Consider the following 17,171-nt stretch of genomic DNA (forward strand, 5'->3'; position numbering starts at 1 on the left):
TTGGCACCTGGCACACTCCGCAGCGATCAGCTCTTTTGTAGTCCAGTGCCCCTGCCATTCAGTATGTGGCACCTTTGTGTGTTTTTGTCCACTTTGGCTTCTGTAAGAAGCGGTTTCAGGTGACGAGTCTCGTGCTGCTTCAGAGTTTCCTGCTCCTCTACAATTTCCTCCCACCCAGAAGATTCAGGATCTGATGGCATCAGAAGTGTCGCTCTTCTCTGCTCTGCTGTACTCTGTTGTTCATCGTTTGTCTCCCAGCTGCCTGCCTCACAGTCTCTCGCTGACTTGGGACTCTTTCAATGGCTTCCTATGCTGCTAAGTGCCAGCGGCGTTTCCTTTCTTATCTCTCTAAACGTATAAATATCTCAATAATGAGCGCTGCGACAGAAACACACTGTAATCAAAGCCAAAACAAGAGGCAAAACCTCAAAGTCAAACTTTAAGCACAAGTCGAGAAACAGAAAAAGCTTTTTGGGCTTTCAGAAGACGACGATGACACAAATTTACTGTATGTCACTGCTCAAAGACACAGAAGAGCATCTGAACAACTTACTTGATGATGATGATGATGATGATGAACATGGAAGCCATTGGGTGTTTCGTTAGGACGACAGGTTTGCCATCTCATCCAGAGACAGGATTCACAACCCAGTAATGGAAAATCAAGAGCTGGCATAGGGTTTTTATTTAATTTGCTTAAGGCTGGCATACAGTGGTGTGAAAAACTATTTGCCCCCTTCCTGATTTCTTATTCTTTTGCATGTTTGTCACACAAAATGTTTCTGATCATCAAACACATTTAACCATTAGTCAAATATAACACAAGTAAACACAAAATGCAGTTTGTAAATGGTGGTTTTTATTATTTAGGGAGAAAAAAAAATCCAAACCTACATGGCCCTGTGTGAAAAAGTAATTGCCCCCTGAACCTAATAACTGGTTGGGCCACCCTTAGCAGCAATAACTGCAATCAAGCGTTTGCGATAACTTGCAATGAGTCTTTTACAGCGCTCTGGAGGAATTTTGGCCCACTCATCTTTCCAAAATTGTTGTAATTCAGCTTTATTTGAGGGTTTTTCTAGCATGAACCGCCTTTTTAAGGTCATGCCATAGCATCTCAATTGGATTCAGGTCAGGGACTTTGACTAGGCCACTCCAAAGTCTTCATTTTGTTTTTCTTCAGCCATTCAGAGGTGGATTTGCTGGTGTGTTTTGGGTCATTGTCCTGTTGCAGCACCCAAGATCGCTTCAGCTTGAGTTGACGAACAGATGGCCGGACATTCTCCTTCAGGATTTTTTGGTAGACAGTAGAATTCATGGTTCCATCTATCACAGCAAGCCTTCCAGGTCCTGAAGCAGCAAAACAACCCCAGACCATCATACTACCACCACCATATTTTACTGTTGGTATGATATTCTTTTTCTGAAATGCTGTGTTCCTTTTACGCCAGATGTAACGGGACATTTGCCTTCCAAAAAGTTCAACTTTTGTCTCATCAGTCCACAAGGTATTTTCCCAAAAGTCTTGGCAATCATTGAGATGTTTCTTAGCAAAATTGAGACGAGCCCTAATGTTCTTTTTGCTTAGCAGTGGTTTGCGTCTTGGAAATCTGCCATGCAGGCCGTTTTTGCCCAGTCTCTTTCTTATGGTGGAGTCGTGAACACTGACCTTAATTGAGGCAAGTGAGGCCTGCAGTTCTTTAGATGTTGTCCTGGGGTCTTTTGTGACCTCTCGGATGAGTCGTCTCTGCGCTCTTGGGGTAATTTTGGTCGGCCCGGCCACTCCTGGGAAGGTTCACCACTGTTCCATGTTTTTGCCATTTGTGGATAATGGCTCTCACTGTGGTTCGCTGGAGTCCCAAAGCTTTAGAAATGGCTTTATAACCTTTACCAGACTGATAGATCTCAATTACTTCTGTTCTCATTTGTTCCTGAATTTCTTTGGATCTTGGCATGATGTCTAGCTTTTGAGGTGCTTTTGGTCTACTTCTCTGTGTCAGGCAGCTCCTATTTAAGTGATTTCTTGATTGAAACAGGTGTGGCAGTAATCAGGCCTGGGGGTGGCTACGGAAATTGAACTCAGGTGTGATACACCACAGTTAGGTTATTTTTTAACAAGGGGGCAATTACTTTTTCACACATTTAAAAACTGCATTTTGTGTTTACTTGTGTTATATTTGACTAATGGTTAAATGTGTTTGATGATCAGAAACATTTTGTGTGACAAACATGCAAAAGAATAAGAAATCAGGAAGGGGGCAAATAGTTTTTCACACCACTGTATGTGCTGTTTATGGACAGATTTCAATGAGAAAATGTCACTGTTTTACTCTTTACTGGGGGTCCCTCTTTGTCACGGTGCTCTGAACTAAAGTGACCAGCTTCAGTAGCATTAAAGGACAAAGAATTAGGCATAAAGCACGGAGTGAAAAACCTCCCAGTCCCAACTCACACAGATCTTCTTCAGGCTATTGTGGTCATCTCTGACCTCGAGACCACCAAGACAACTAAAACACGAGGACCCCTGCAGCCAGAGCAAAAAGCCAAGGCGGGGTGGGGATCGCACCCATACTTACTTTTAGTCAGTGGGATCGAAATGACGACTCCATTTCCAGTGCCAACCCACAGTCTGTTTCCAGCTATGAGGAGTGCGGTGATTCGTACGAAGGAGAAGCCCAGTTTTCCGGTGCCTATCAATCCAACAGAGATGGAGCGTAAGAAACACACAAACCTCAGGAGACCATTCATATTTTGTTTCACTTATCTGCTCAGCTAACATCTCGTCCAGAAATGTGTTAAAAGTCATCAGGGTCTCCACTCCGACTACATAACTCGGCCGCCCCCACAACAGTTGGTGTGAAGAGAAGCTTCCTGGCTTCTGTCTTAAATACTTTGTGTCAAGGGGCACAAACTAGGAGGGCAACCTCATGAAAGTGGAATTGACAAGCGTCACGAGGCAAATAATATTATTGATGAGCTCACCATCCCCCGTCGTCACTTTTCAGGACCACTTAACGTCACGAAATTCAGGGACAGTTTTTATCCTCAGATCATCTCTCATCTTCTGGAGGCCCTTTCCCTGGTGAGGGATTCCACAGATTCCAGCTCTTCCTGGGGAATTCCCAGGCATTACCCAAGCCAGCTAAAAAATATAATCTCTCCAAATTGTCCGAGGTCTGCCACAGGGTCTCTGCAAAGTGGAATGTGCACAGAGCATCTCCAGGAGAAGCTGCACAAGTGCCATCCTTACAGAATGACCAAGCCACCTCAACTGGCTCCAATGGAGCAGCGACTCCACTCTGAGGCTCTCCTGAATCTCTGTGCTTCTCACCCTAACATGGAGTTTCAACCCAAGGCCCTGCAAGGAAACCTCACGTCTGCTGCTTGAGCTCATGATCTCATTTCTTTGGTCGTTACCCACAGCTCATGACCACAGGAGCGAGAGTTCTGTCTTTAGACCACCATGGATTGGTACAACGCTAGCAGTACAGCTGCCACCACTCCAGTCCACTTGTTAACCTCACATCCTTTTCTTCCATCTTAGATACTTGAACTCCTCCACTAAGGGAGGGCCACCTCACCTGCAGAGAGCTATCACTCTTTTCTGAGAGAGGACCACCTCAGACTTGAAGGTACAGGTCCTCATCCTCTCCTGCTTCACACCCGGCAGCAATCACTTGAGAGTGTGATGAAGGTTACAGTCAGACATGGCCAAGAGGACATCATCTGCTCCCCCTAACTGGACACCCTCACATCCTGGGCTGGGTTTTGATATTCTGCCTGTGAAAGCCACAAACAGGAGTGGTAACCAGGGACTTCTTAGAAACTCATTTGTAGAATTCCTACTGCAGGACCTCAGACCATCTGTAGTTCCTGGTACTTTTTTTGTAGCTCCTACTGAAGGGTATTTTCCTTTTGTTCAACCAGAAACTATCGTGGGTGGGGCTTGGGCAATGAATTGTGCTGATTGGTTGACCACAAGCACTGGCGCCATCTTACGAATCTGTTAGTAGTTTGGACTTATCAGTGAAGATCACACCCAATCACCCTTCACAGCTGCCTTCCTTGGGCGCGTAGAGAGGGGGGTCCTCTGTGAACTCCTGAACGCTCCTCACTTCACACCACATCTCTCTTCTTTGCACCTCAGATATTTTGCATAAAGGTTACACTTCCTGTTGTGCGGTGGGACTGCATCACATAAAAGTGCTCCACCGGGTCTGCTCATTGGTTCCTGTAAACAAAGTTCCTGCAGTGGGAAAACTCCTGTACCGTTGACGGAGTCCGACACCCACCGTGAACAAATTCAACTTAACAGCAAGTATTCGGACCCACCTCTCACTGCAATCAACCAGCAAATGATCAACACGTGAGAGCAGCCCTGGTACCCCATATTCCTGCAGCAAATCCCACAACACACACTGCGGGACTTGGCCATATGCTTTCAGCAAACCTACCAAACACATGTAGACCCACCAGCAACTGCGCTACGTAGAAGAGCTGCCACCATGTGAGGCCTCAGCCACTTTAAGACCACAGCTTGTAGCAGCTGCTTCCACAACTGAGGTCAGACTCAACGTCCAACGACCTCACTCTGCTCACGACAGAAGATCTCTGGGAGGCAGGAGTTGAACTTGTCACAAACAGAAGTCCCCCACCCAGACATTCCCAACCAGGACAACCTGACTGCTCCTCTAGGCTTCAGGCCTATGCCCCTCGCTTTGATTCCAACTCATTACCAAGAGGTGGTCAGTTGGCAGCTCTGCCCCTCTCTTCGCCTGAATGTCCAAAAACGTCCGGCCTCGGGTCACATGACACAACTACACAATCTATCATCATGAAGTCCTCAGGTCATAAGGTTACTCAGCAACTGACACCTGAATGGCTGTTTCTTCTGTCTGTCACCTGATGTGGTGGTGTACTCGTTGTCAGTTGTGGATCTTTTACTCGTTCTACTAGTCTGGGGGTGAACTGTACTGTGGACACATAAAAGTCCTGGCTGACAAGAAGGAGGCTCGACTCAGCGTCCACAGAAGAGACAAAAATGGAAGACAGCGAAGAGACCAAAACGAGCAACAATCAGGATGGACTGATGAACTTTGGGAAGCTTCGACACATAAATGGTTGACAGGACTTATGGCTGGCATCAGGAATACAGACACAGCGCTCAAAGCTGTCACCTCTGGCTGCCAGGAGCCAGTGCAAAGCCATCTTTATGCAAGGATGTCGCCAGTTTAGCCCCCCTGCAGTCATTCTGGACGTTGCCTTAAGTATCACAGCAGTGGTATGCAGGCATTCAACGCCACATATAGGAATGCAATACTAAAGATCCCACATTTGCACCAGGGCATCACAACCTTTTAAGCTTTCCAGCTGTTTATTTGTATGTGGCTCACTCCCTGACATTCAGCCTGACGTTTGAAGACCCCAAGTCAGCTCACCTAGCATTTTGCTGACATACGGTTCAATGTCCACGTCCTGCAGGTGCTGGTGTGTCAGCGCGTGGTACAGCCGCAGAGTCGAGTCCAGACGGATAGACACCCACACTCCATCTCCAATCCATGCCAACTGGCGCACCTGGCTCTCTCGCCTTGGGTGGGCATCAAAGGATTTCTGCAAAGGGGCAGCCAAGACAGAAGCCGGTGAAATCAGAGATGGTCGCTTTTTAGTTAAGTGGCTGCTTTTGTTAGTCACAGGGTTAAGCTGTTTATTTAAATCCAATAAATGATACTTGGTGTTTATTAAAAAAAAGGAAAATGAATGGCTTCCCAAATGTAACTTGGGTAGCGATAAATCAAAAACAAGCAGTGTAACAGTACTAATGAAACTATGGACGGATCCACCCTGCACATTACTCACACTCACACACGTACTTTACCCCAATACGGTCCGCTAGGCCACATCACGTCACCACTGGTGACATCTCTTAAGACCACCGGACTCACAATCAGGACAGAATAAGGCAACACATCAGCATCCTTCACCTGTTCCAGACATTAGGCAACGCTACCTCGATCTGCATGGTCTTTGGCTGGATAACATGGATCTTGTTCCTGTAGCCGCACCAGATCTTGTCATGTACCACAGCCACACAGCGGACAGAGTGATGCGGGCGGCCAAGGTCCATTAGATGGTAGTTGCTCAGGTCCCACTGTCCATCTACAAACAGAGTTACACAGACATCAGACTGGAAGTTTCTCAGTTTCCCGGCCACTTTGTCTTTCTTACTTTAACCCAATCTCTCCTATGTGACACCTCTAAAAGTATTTGGGAATACTTAAATATGTGTGACAAGCTCCTCCACAGGAGGCCCAGACAACTTGTTGGTCACCTGCAAGCTGAATGCACAAGATACCACTGGCCACATGACATCCATGAAGAGCCAAGTGCTTGCTCTCGTAGCGAGGCCCTTACCTTCAGCTCGGTGGAATATGGCTAAGGTCCCATCTGCTAAGGCAACCAGGACTCTCCCCTTCACATGCCTGAAAAATACAACAAGGCCTTTCAATGAACATTAGAACGTTTGAAAGATCTGGACAAGAGCAGACCATTGAGCCCAAAAAAACTTTGCCAATGCCACCCAGGGAGTTTATAGATTTGAAGGCCCCTAAAGTCCTCCTGTCCACCCCACTACTTGGTCATTTATTCCATGTGTCTGGGGTTCTCTGTGCAAAGAAAAACCTAAAATCTGTGTGAGACTCAACCCCAACAAATTTTCAATTGTGCCCCCCGTGTTCTCATCGATCTCATTTTAAACCAACAGCGGAGATCATAATTTTAAAAACCTCAGTCAGGACGACTCTCAATCTCCATTTGCTTAACCTGCAAAGGTTCAACTCCGTCGGTCAGCCTCTTCTCGTAACTCCTGAAACGTTTCTCTGGACTTTCTCTTGTGCTGCTTTGTCTTTTTTGTGTCCTGGAGACCCGAACTACATGCAGTACTCCATATTAGGCCCCGTAATTCTAAGATGTGGTCAGGACTGACGGAAAAAGGTCAAAAACCGGGAGACGGCCAGCATAGGCAACAAAACCGCGACGTCAGGTAAAATTCAAAGTCAAACATTTTGTGAATGAGATTGTAACCGAAATTACATAAGAAGATTACGCTTTATTAGCACAAAGGGACGTAAGAGTTAATCTGTGAACTCGGACAATGAGGCGCGGCATCATGTGACCTTTCAGTCTGACACAAATTAGCAGATACAGTGGAACCTCGGGTCACGACTGTAATTCATTCCAAAACTCTGGTCGTAACCCGATTTGGTCGCGACCCGATTTCCCCCATAGGATGGTATGTAAATACAACTAATCCATTCCAGACCGTATAAACTGTATGTAAATATATATTTTTTAAAGATTTTTAAGCACAAAAGTAGTTAATTATACCATAGAATGCACAGTCTAATAGTATACTAAATGTAAAAACGTTGAATAACACAGAAAACTAACATTGTAAGAGTTCACGCTAACAGCCTCACGAACCACTCGCTGTAAACACTTTGTTTTTAATGAGTTTTAAGCATAGGGAAAAAAATGAAAATTTGAAAAATCCGTAATTTATACAAAAACTAACCATAAACGACCAAAAAAACTAATTGTGCATGAGTCGAGATCTGACATGAAGGGAGTGAGCAGGAAGCTGGGTGGAGAGGAGATTACAGTTTAGAGGGAGAGTCCTTCTGCGCGATGGACGTCTGACCGAGAACAATGTACTACAGGGAGAGAATGAGCACATGCGGAAATCATTGACGCGTACGAACCGGAAGGGAAACGAAACAGAGCACAAAGAGTTCACAGCGAAAGCACGCTCGTCTGACTGAGAACAATGCAACACGTGTGGAAATCATCGACACGTATGAACCTGAAGGGAAACTGACTTGTTCGTCACCCGAGTGTGTGGTCGTGAACAGATGCAAACGTTTGGCCAACTTTTTGGTCGTAACCCGATCTGTACGTGATCCGAGACGTTCGTGACCCGAGGTTCCACTGTATGTAGCCCCGCCCACCAACAACAAGGTGTCCCTAGTGACAGGCAGACAAAATGGCAGCAGAAACACTTTAGTTTAAAATGACAAGATTACAAAAGTTGGCACTGAAACTCCAATTCTAATAAGAAAAACGGATTCTCTGACCTCATAAACTCAGGAAATGACCGGGTGAAGACAGACATTCGCACCCAGAAAAGGAGCAAAAACCCGATGACGCTAATCCTTCCATAACAACAGGTAACTAACAGATAGAGAATATCTTTTGTGGGTGGAATATTCCTTTAAGTGTCATATACAGTAATTCCTCCTCCATCGCGGGGGTTGCGTTCCAGAGCCACCCGCGAAATAAGAAAATCCGCGAAGTAGAAACCATATGTTTATATGGTTATTTTTATATTGTCATGCTTGGGTCACAGATTTGCTCAGAAACACAGGAGGTTGTAGAGAGACAGGAACATTATTCAAACACTGCAAACAAACATTTGTCTCTTTTTCAAAAGTTTAAACTGTGCTCCATGACAAGACAGAGATGACAGTTCCGTCTCACAATTAAAAGAATGCAAACATATCTTCCTCTTCAAAGGAGTGCGCGTCAGGAGCAGAGAATGTCAGAGAGATAGAGAAAAGCAAACAAATCAATAGGGCTGTTTGGCTTTTAAGTATGCGAAGCACCGCGGCACAAAGCTGTTGAAGGCGGCAGCTCACACCCCCTCCGAAGCAGCTGCACAGAAGGTAGCAACGTGAAGATAATCTTTCAGCATTTTTAGACGAGCGTCCGTATCGTCTAGGTGTGCAAACAGCCCCCCTGCTCAATCCCCCTACGTCAGGATCAGAGAAAGTCAGCGCAAGAGAGAGAAAGAGAAAAGTAAGTTGGGTTTCTTCTCAGCCATCTGCCATTAGCGTCCCTTGTATGAAATCAACTGGGCAAACCAACTGAGGAAGCACGTACCAGAAATTAAAAGACCCATTGTCCGCAGAAATCCGCGAACCAGCAAAAAATCCACGATATATATTTAAATATGCTTACATATAAAATCCGCGATAGAGTGAAGGCACGAAAGGCGAAGCGCGATATAGCGAGGGATTACTGTAAATCTCACAGAATAAAGTGACAAAACCCTGGAAGATTCTGCTGTGTGTAGTTCTCATGTAGTGGTCTCCACAAGAGGGCAAATGCTAGAAGCCCACCTCTGAATCTCTCTTGGATTGAATGTAACCGTTGTGTTGCTTATTGCCATATGTGACAGCGTTCATTGCCACATTAGACACACTGACTGGCTGGCTGGACAAACACCCTAAGGATCAAAAAACGGATTCCCTATCACAGTGCGCCAGCTAAACCACATGGCCATGTAATAAAAGTAAAGTTCACGTCTGGCTATCGAGTGTCACTGCGGGCGCAGACCCCTTAGGTCAGACATCAGCTGTGCTGTAGCTGCACTTCTTAAAGGGAACGTCAGCAGCTCTGTGTTTTGTGGGGTTCGTCAACATGTCTGCACTCGCACCAACATTAAACACAAAGCAAGACGACTCACACAAGGCTGAGAACGGAGTCCTTAAGTTTGATGGAATGCAGGCATTTCTTCCAGTTGGACACGGCCGAGTGGACGTAGAGCCTGAAACCAAAGAGAAAGGACAAAAGAATGAGGCAGAGTCTCCCAGAATGTTCTCAGCAATCGTAAACAGGATTAATGGCACCGATCATAATGTTATGTGGGTAGACAGCTATGCTCCGGGGTCTCCTGCCACCATTAACACCTTCTTTACCCACTTTGCTCTGCAAGAGATCAGACGGCACTGCATATGTAAATTTGTTTCAAACACTGAACAACGAAAATGGCAGACTTGCTTTAAGCGATGAAAGTTGGGCAGGCCTAACAAGTCCTCTCTTCTGAATGACAGAAGGCCTGGCTGCTATCACGACCACATCACCGAGAGCCCACCTTAGCACCAGTTACAAGATTACAGCGGCACACATCTCCCACCTTACAGCAGAGACTGACAGCACTCAGGGGCAGCTCGTCTCTGCCATGGTCTAGACCAGGGTTTTGAGGACACGTCATTATGTGACACTGCCATCTGGTGGTCTTCAGTATCACTTTAATAGCTGGTTGTACCAATTCTTTTGCAGAGAACAATTAAGTGAATTCTTACATCTGAGAACATTGGCAGATGCCCAGCACGCCCTTCCCTTCTGTGACTAACAGTGGAATAGGACTGGTATGCTGAAGATGTCAGGACCAACACAACCATCTCCTGATAATTAATTCACCCACCCAGCTGCTTAAGTCCAATGGGTGAGTTGAAACATTCTGGGCATCGATGTACACGGGACCAGCTCTCAAATATAATCTTCACAGTCCACAGAAGAGCTGACTTTACTGCACATAATCCAAACACCGGGCTATTCAAAATGAAAGAGCAGATTTCAAACAAACGGTATAAGACAGAAACACATTCTGCACATCACTGGAGAGAGGAGAGGTCGAAGTTTGGTCCTGTGGTCCTTGAGGTTGCATGCACTCAACATGGCGCCCCGCTTCATTTCCACTTGGAGGTCCGGCGTTGCATGAACACCACCATACCAGGACGATGGATCGCAAGAGGTGGACAACAAGATCTTGCTCATCACCTATGGCCTCCCAGGTCTCCAGACCTTACACCTCCTGCGATTTTTATCTATGGGGGTACATTAAAGAAAGAGTGTGTGTTCCAACTATGCCCGCTAATCTTCAAGAAGCTGTGAATTCAGTAACTAGGGACCAGTTGACTCGTGTGTGGCAAGAAATGGTCTACCGTTTTAATGTTTGTCGCGCTACACATGGTGGTCATCAAGGACCAAACTCTGACCTTTCCTCTCTCCAGTGACGTGCGGAATGTGTTTCTGTCTTATCACAGTTTGTTTTGAAATCTGCTCTGTCATTTTGAATAGCCCCACATCTAGAAAAGAGCTTTGCCTCTTCTTCCTGTTCCCAGAGTTCCACATGAAGTGTGTTATTGTTTTCAACAGTACGTTAAGTCAGGGATCTGGCGACAGCGGTCACCTCCCACACCAAAATAGAAAATGAACATAGGAGCGGCACCTTGTTCAACCCAAACCAACAAAGACAAGGGTGAGGTAAACCACCAAATACGGCCATTCAGGGAAACAAGAAGACAAACACTTCACCTTTTTATACGACAAGGCAATCACACCATTAAAACGTCACCTCCAACCAATCACACCTCACCCAGCACAAAAGATGACACCTGGGAAGGGAGGTCAGCATCTCTGTGCACCAAACCAGACCCGAGCGAGAAGTAAAAGGCAGAACCTCCACCAAGTGACAGGGTTGGCGACACTTACCAGCCATTCTGGGCTCCCAGCCACATGGTGGGGGCAGCACTTGTAACAGGACTCGGCTCATCTCCGTCCTCCTGGTCCTCAGAACAAGTTGTTTTGACATCTTCCTTGGAACTATCCTTCTCCCTGCAGAAACACACAGCCTAGTGAGGCACGCCATGATCATGTCTGCTGCACTCTTCAGTTGTGGCTCTGAACTGGGCTCACCATTGACTGTGGCAAACCTCTCAACTGGCCATATGTGACCCCCAATCAGGTAAAATCACAAGAAGAACGTCCTGTATTTATATTATCAACACCATTCAAGTTTAATTTCCCACCTCTTATCCAAGACCATGTCGCAGGGGCAACAGTCTTAGCAGTGAGCCCTACATGCCCCTTTCCCCAACCATTCTTGACAACTCATACTATGGAATCCCAAGGAGTTTCCTGGCCATCTTGGAGATATAATCCTCCCAGTGTGCCCTGGGCCTACCCCGCGGCCTCCTCCCAGCTGGTTGTGCCCGTAAAACCTCCACAGGGAGGCGTCCAGGTGGCATCCACCTCAGTTGGCTCCTCTCGATGCGTTGGGTCAGTGGCTCTACTCGGTGCTCCTCACTCTGTCTCTAAGATGGAGCCCAGCTACCCTGCAAAGAACGCTCATCTGGGCCGCTTGTACCCACAATCTCATTCTTTCAGTCATTACCCAAAGCTCATGACCAGAAGTGAGGGTAGATGGACTGGTAAATCGAGAGCTGTGCCTCCTTGACCAATATGGACTGGTATAGTAACCACATAACTGCACTCAGCGGTCCGATCTGCCTGTCGATCTTGCCGTCCCTTTAATTTCGTGTAAACGCTGACAAGGCCGCATTTGCCATTACGCCCACTGTAAGGAATTCCTTGTTATAACCTGCATGAAATGACAAATGCCAACTAACAAATCACAGGAATTTCAGCACCCTGATACCTGCTTATCTTGCATCAGTCTGACAAAAAAACAAAGGTTTTCACGGACGCTTTCATGGTCGGGTGGAACAGAGACTGTGAGGAATGTTATCTGTTTGTAATTAAAATCAATAAAAACATAAAAGGAACAGAGCAGCCTGCTGCAGTAGCTCCCTTAAATTAATTTAGATGACGTTTTATAAAAATGAGTTTTTCGGACTCTGGAATTGTGTGGTTTTGCATGATTTTGGTTTCAGAGGACGTTCTGTTATGGATAGCCAGGGGGTTCATCTCTGGCTCGGTTTCTTCTCCTCTTATCACGACTATCGCCCAGTTTGATTTATTCTTTTCTATTACTGCACTATGCTGATAGGTTCCAACTTCTGCACAACCCTGCTCAGAATAAGCGAGTTTAAAAATGGGAGGATGTATTATGCTGTGTATTTAACAGCCGTTTATCTTCTTTCTGTTGAGCCTAAGGGGGTCGGACCCCTGACATTGCAGCTGTGGGACCATCCCAGGCCTCTATAAGGCCTTGAAGGTGTTTGTGCAAACTCAGGTGTGTTCAGTTTTTTGGATTTTGCTCCCTTCTTTCTCTTTGTATTTTCTTAATGCTACTTTGGACTGAGTTTTTTGGATTTGGACTTGGTTTGCTTGCCCTCCACATTTACTTCTTTGAGTGATCATCTTGATTCCCCTTTTTTTGTTCTTTAGAAATATTTTTGTCATAAAAATAAGAAGTAGCTTGAAAAGGACAGAAGAGAGCACCAACATTTTGGAAACAAAAAATGTCAGACAGACGTTAGTTAAGTACGTAACCACTGCCGTATTTCTGTAAGCACATCCAATTCTGACATGTCACTAACAGTAATAGTCACCCCTGAGGTCCACTGAAGGACATGGAGTACTAAAGGAGCTGCACTCTCCCCCACCAATGGCCACAATACGTACGGTAAAGGCCTTTGTGAAAAACCAGAGAAGCTGATATTTCAGTCACAAGCTAGAAACCAGCACTCTGAACTGTTCTGCTGGAGACAGCGCAGATCTTTCTTCTTCCTGTTGAATTTTCAACCTCAAGAAGTTCTGAAATTGTGGATCTGCTGGCATTTTAAGCGGGTTGCAGTGGTGTGTGTCACAGTGAATTCATCTGAGAAAAGCCGTCAGAAACTCCGCACTTTCACATTTGGTGTAGGCATCGAGTACCTGTGATTTTCTCCATCGCCCGCCTGAGACGCAGCAGGGTCAGTGAAGACGTGCTCTGTAAATGGCCCGGTCTGGCAGCCGTACTCCCTGTTTCACCAAATGTTTGGCTCAGGCACTTCTGTGCTTCGGTCGCCTCCTCGGCTGATTGGGACTGGTTGATCTGGTTGATTTTTCCATTGCTCATGGGAGGCACACCTGCAGACACAACTGGTAAGTGAAACATCTCCCAAGTCCATCTCCTCTCCTTGTATGATGCACCACAATTAAGACTGGCGTAATGCTCACCCTGGTCCCTTGTCCAGAATGGGAGTGTCTGTACGAGATGAACAGTTGCTACGCACTACACTGCAGCGCGTGGCACAGCCCACGAGGGTGATTCCAGCCAGGACCACCTTCCATGCCACTGGTCTCCTCTGAGGTCCCTTCACTCGGCTCCAGAAAGATCTCACCTGCTGGATAGTCGCTCTCACTGGCAGCTGTTAAGGCCGCATAAATATAAGCTTTAGAAACTCAAAGAGGAAGACAAAAAAACAAAAAACACATCACGCCTGGCACAGTTCAGTGCCCTACCAATATTATCTCAACGGGATACTCCAAAAATGTCTAGTGCAGTGGCCATAAATAAAGGCACATTACAAACATGTAACTAAACCTCTGGTTGCCATACTCTTCATACATCAAATTGTTTGTGACAGAGGCCAACACCTCCAGCTCCCAGACCACTGCCTGTTCTCTGGGCAATGCAGGCTGGATGGTGGAGAGAAGTCTATTGAGAGACTCCTTCACCCCGATGCCCTGTTCACACACCTGGCACACTGGAGATGCAGAGTACATGGGCATTGCAGACGTTGAACTGGTCTACCAACGAGCCAGGCTGATTGGCATCAATGATGACGACTTTGCTGGCTGCCTGGTGCTGGTTATGATCCACACACGGCTAGAAAGGGAGTCCTTTACCTACGGGGTGAAAAATTAGGAAACGTGAGGAACACGAAACACGGGTCTTCGAAGATACTGAGAGGCTAATCTAACAACATCATTTATTTCTGGAGCACGTCTTCATACAAACAATGGAGCTCAAAGTGCTGAACATGATGAAGAAAGAGAAAAAAGACAAAATAAATCATTCAAATTAGGCAACACTAATTAACATTGAATAAAAATAAGGTGCGATGGCTAGGGAGGACAGAAAAAACAAAAGAACAGAATCATCCGCGGCTGACCACCTCGTCGTGATGGCCATGTGATTTGACTAAACACGTGTAATGTCCAAGGAGCCAATGAGCACACAATTCAAATTTGTTTTTTCTACCTCCGCGTACGACAGACAGGAGCACTCGGCCTCCTCGGGGTGGACGTCTACAGCGGGTGCACCTCCTGTCAGCGTTACCTTTTTCTTCTCTGGTGAACTATAGTTGCTCTCCTTCTCCTCTGCATCGCCTTCAGCATTCAGTGGGTCAGAACTGCTGGCAGATGACTTAATGCCATTGAGGGGACTGTCTTCAGGATGTTTCCAGCCAGCCAGGTCCACACCTGCAGCACACCACAGCTATAAAATAAAAGAAAAAGATTAACAAGAGACCATCGTATGCATCGCATTCAGACAACAACCAAACCACACGCACAGCTTCTTGTCTTATAGAAGAAGACGGCAGGTGTGGTATAGCAGGTCCAGGTTTTTAAATCCGTATAGCCGTGGGCGCGATTGCATGACCTCGGGGAGTTAGTGAGGTGATTGGAGCGAGTCGCGCCTGCACGTGTGAGTGCGTCGTTCTTGTTTGCCTCATTGGCTTCCTGCGGTGTGTAATTAAGGCGCTGCGCCCACGGAGGCACCCGTGTGTATATTATAGGTGCTGGTCATAAATTAGAATATCATGACAAAGTTGATTTATTTCAGTAATTCCATTCAAAAAGTGAAACTTGTACATTAGATTCATTCATTACACACAGACTGATGTATTTCAAATGTTTATTTCTTTTAATGTTGATGATTATAACTGACAACTAATGAAAGTCCCCAAATTCAGTATCTCGGAAAATTAGAATATTGTGAAAAGGTTCAATATTGAAGACACCTGGTGCCACACTCTAATCAGCTAATTAACTCAAAAGCCTTTAAATGGTCTTTCAGTCGAGTTCTGTAGGCTACACAATCATGGGGAAGACTGCTGACTTGACAGTTGTCCAAAAGACGACCATTGACACCTCGCACAAGGAGGGGCAAGACACAAAAGGTCATTGCTAAAGATGCTGGCTGTTCACAGAGCTCTGTGTCCAAGCACATTAATAGAGAGGCGAAGGGAAGGACAAGATGTGGTAGAAAAAAGTGTACAAGCAATAGGGATAACCGCACCCTGGAGAGGATTGGGAAACAAAAATGTGGGGGAGATTCACAAAGAGTGGACTGCAGCTGGAGTCAGTGCTTCAAGAACCACCACGCACAGATGTATGCAAGACATGGGTTTCAGCTGTCGCATTCCTTGTGTCAAGCCACTCTTGAAAAGAGACAGCGTCAGGAAGCGTCTCGCCTTTGGACTGCTGCTGAGTGGTCCAAAGTTATGTTCTCTGATGAAAGTAAATTTGCATTCCTTTGGAAATCAAGGTCCCAGAGTCTGGAGGAAGAGAGGAGAGGCACAAAATCCACGTTGCCTGAGGTCCAGTGTAAAGTTTCCACAGTCAGTGATGGTTTGGGGGTGCCATGTCATCTGCTGGTGTTGGGTCCATTGTGTTTTCTGAGGTCAAGGTCAACGCAGCCGTCTACAGGAAGTTTTTAGAGCACTTCAATGCTTCCTGCTGCTGACGAACTTTATGGAGATGCAGATTTCATTTTCCAACAGGACCTGACACCTGCACACAGTGCCAAAGCTACCAGTACCTGGTTTAAGGACCATGGTATCCCTGTTCTTGATTGGCCAGCAAACTCACCTGACCTTAACCCCATAGAAAATCTATGGGGTATTGTGAAGAGGAAGATGCAATACGCCAGACCCAACAATTCAGAAGAGCTGAGGGCCACTATCAGAGCAACATGGGCTCTCATAACACCTGAGCAGTGCCACAGACTGATCGACTCCATGCCACGCCGCATTGCTGCAGTAATCCAGGCCAAAGGAGCCCCAACTAAATATTGAGTGCTGTACCTGCTCAGACTTTTCATGTTCATACCTTTCAGTTGGCCAACATTTCTAAAAATCCTTTTTTTGCATTGGTCTTAATTGACATTCTAATTTTCCGAGATACTGAATTTGGGACTTTCATTAGTTGTCAGTTATAATCATCAACATTAAAAGAAATAAACATTTGAAATACATCAGTCTGTGTGTAATGAATGAATCTAATATACAAGTTTCACTTTTTGAATGGAATTACTGAAATAAATCAACTTTGTCATGATATTCTAATTTTATGACCAGCACCTGTCTATATATATATATATATATATATATATATATGTCGATGTACACCAGAGAGGGGGGATAAATCATGGAGGATGAAAAGGAAGGAGAAATGGAAGGATCGAGGAAAAGAGAAAGCATGAGGTTAAAGGATGGAAAACAGCAGGCATGAAGTTATGATCTGGCCACCTGGAAAGTGGAGACACCACAAGCTGGGGTGGTGGGATCTGAGAAGCCGACGCAGGTGCGCGAAGGATCAAGGAGGAGAGCTGACCTCGACGGTCCTGGCAGTGACATCTGAAAGGAGGCCAAGACGGA

The 17,171-nt window shown here is 45.9% G+C and overlaps 1 protein-coding gene across 1 annotated transcript in view; it reads right to left on the bottom strand.

Moving 5' to 3' along the window:
• The window catches only part of mapk8ip3 (mitogen-activated protein kinase 8 interacting protein 3), an 88,357-nt gene that overhangs the window by 6,822 nt on the left and 64,364 nt on the right, over nucleotides 1-17,171 (bottom strand). Inside the window, 13 exon segments of the mRNA XM_051934273.1 lie at nucleotides 2,577-2,690; nucleotides 5,439-5,610; nucleotides 6,008-6,156; nucleotides 6,412-6,479; nucleotides 9,521-9,601; nucleotides 11,332-11,454; nucleotides 13,459-13,525; nucleotides 13,528-13,659; nucleotides 13,745-13,847; nucleotides 13,849-13,934; nucleotides 14,266-14,370; nucleotides 14,373-14,415; nucleotides 14,849-15,007. Of these exon segments, the coding sequence (XP_051790233.1) occupies nucleotides 2,577-2,690; nucleotides 5,439-5,610; nucleotides 6,008-6,156; nucleotides 6,412-6,479; nucleotides 9,521-9,601; nucleotides 11,332-11,454; nucleotides 13,459-13,525; nucleotides 13,528-13,659; nucleotides 13,745-13,847; nucleotides 13,849-13,934; nucleotides 14,266-14,370; nucleotides 14,373-14,415; nucleotides 14,849-15,007 (1,402 nt within the window).

This window comes from Erpetoichthys calabaricus, chromosome 11, assembly GCF_900747795.2.
Source record: "Erpetoichthys calabaricus chromosome 11, fErpCal1.3, whole genome shotgun sequence".
Classification (NCBI taxonomy): domain Eukaryota; kingdom Metazoa; phylum Chordata; class Cladistia; order Polypteriformes; family Polypteridae; genus Erpetoichthys; species Erpetoichthys calabaricus.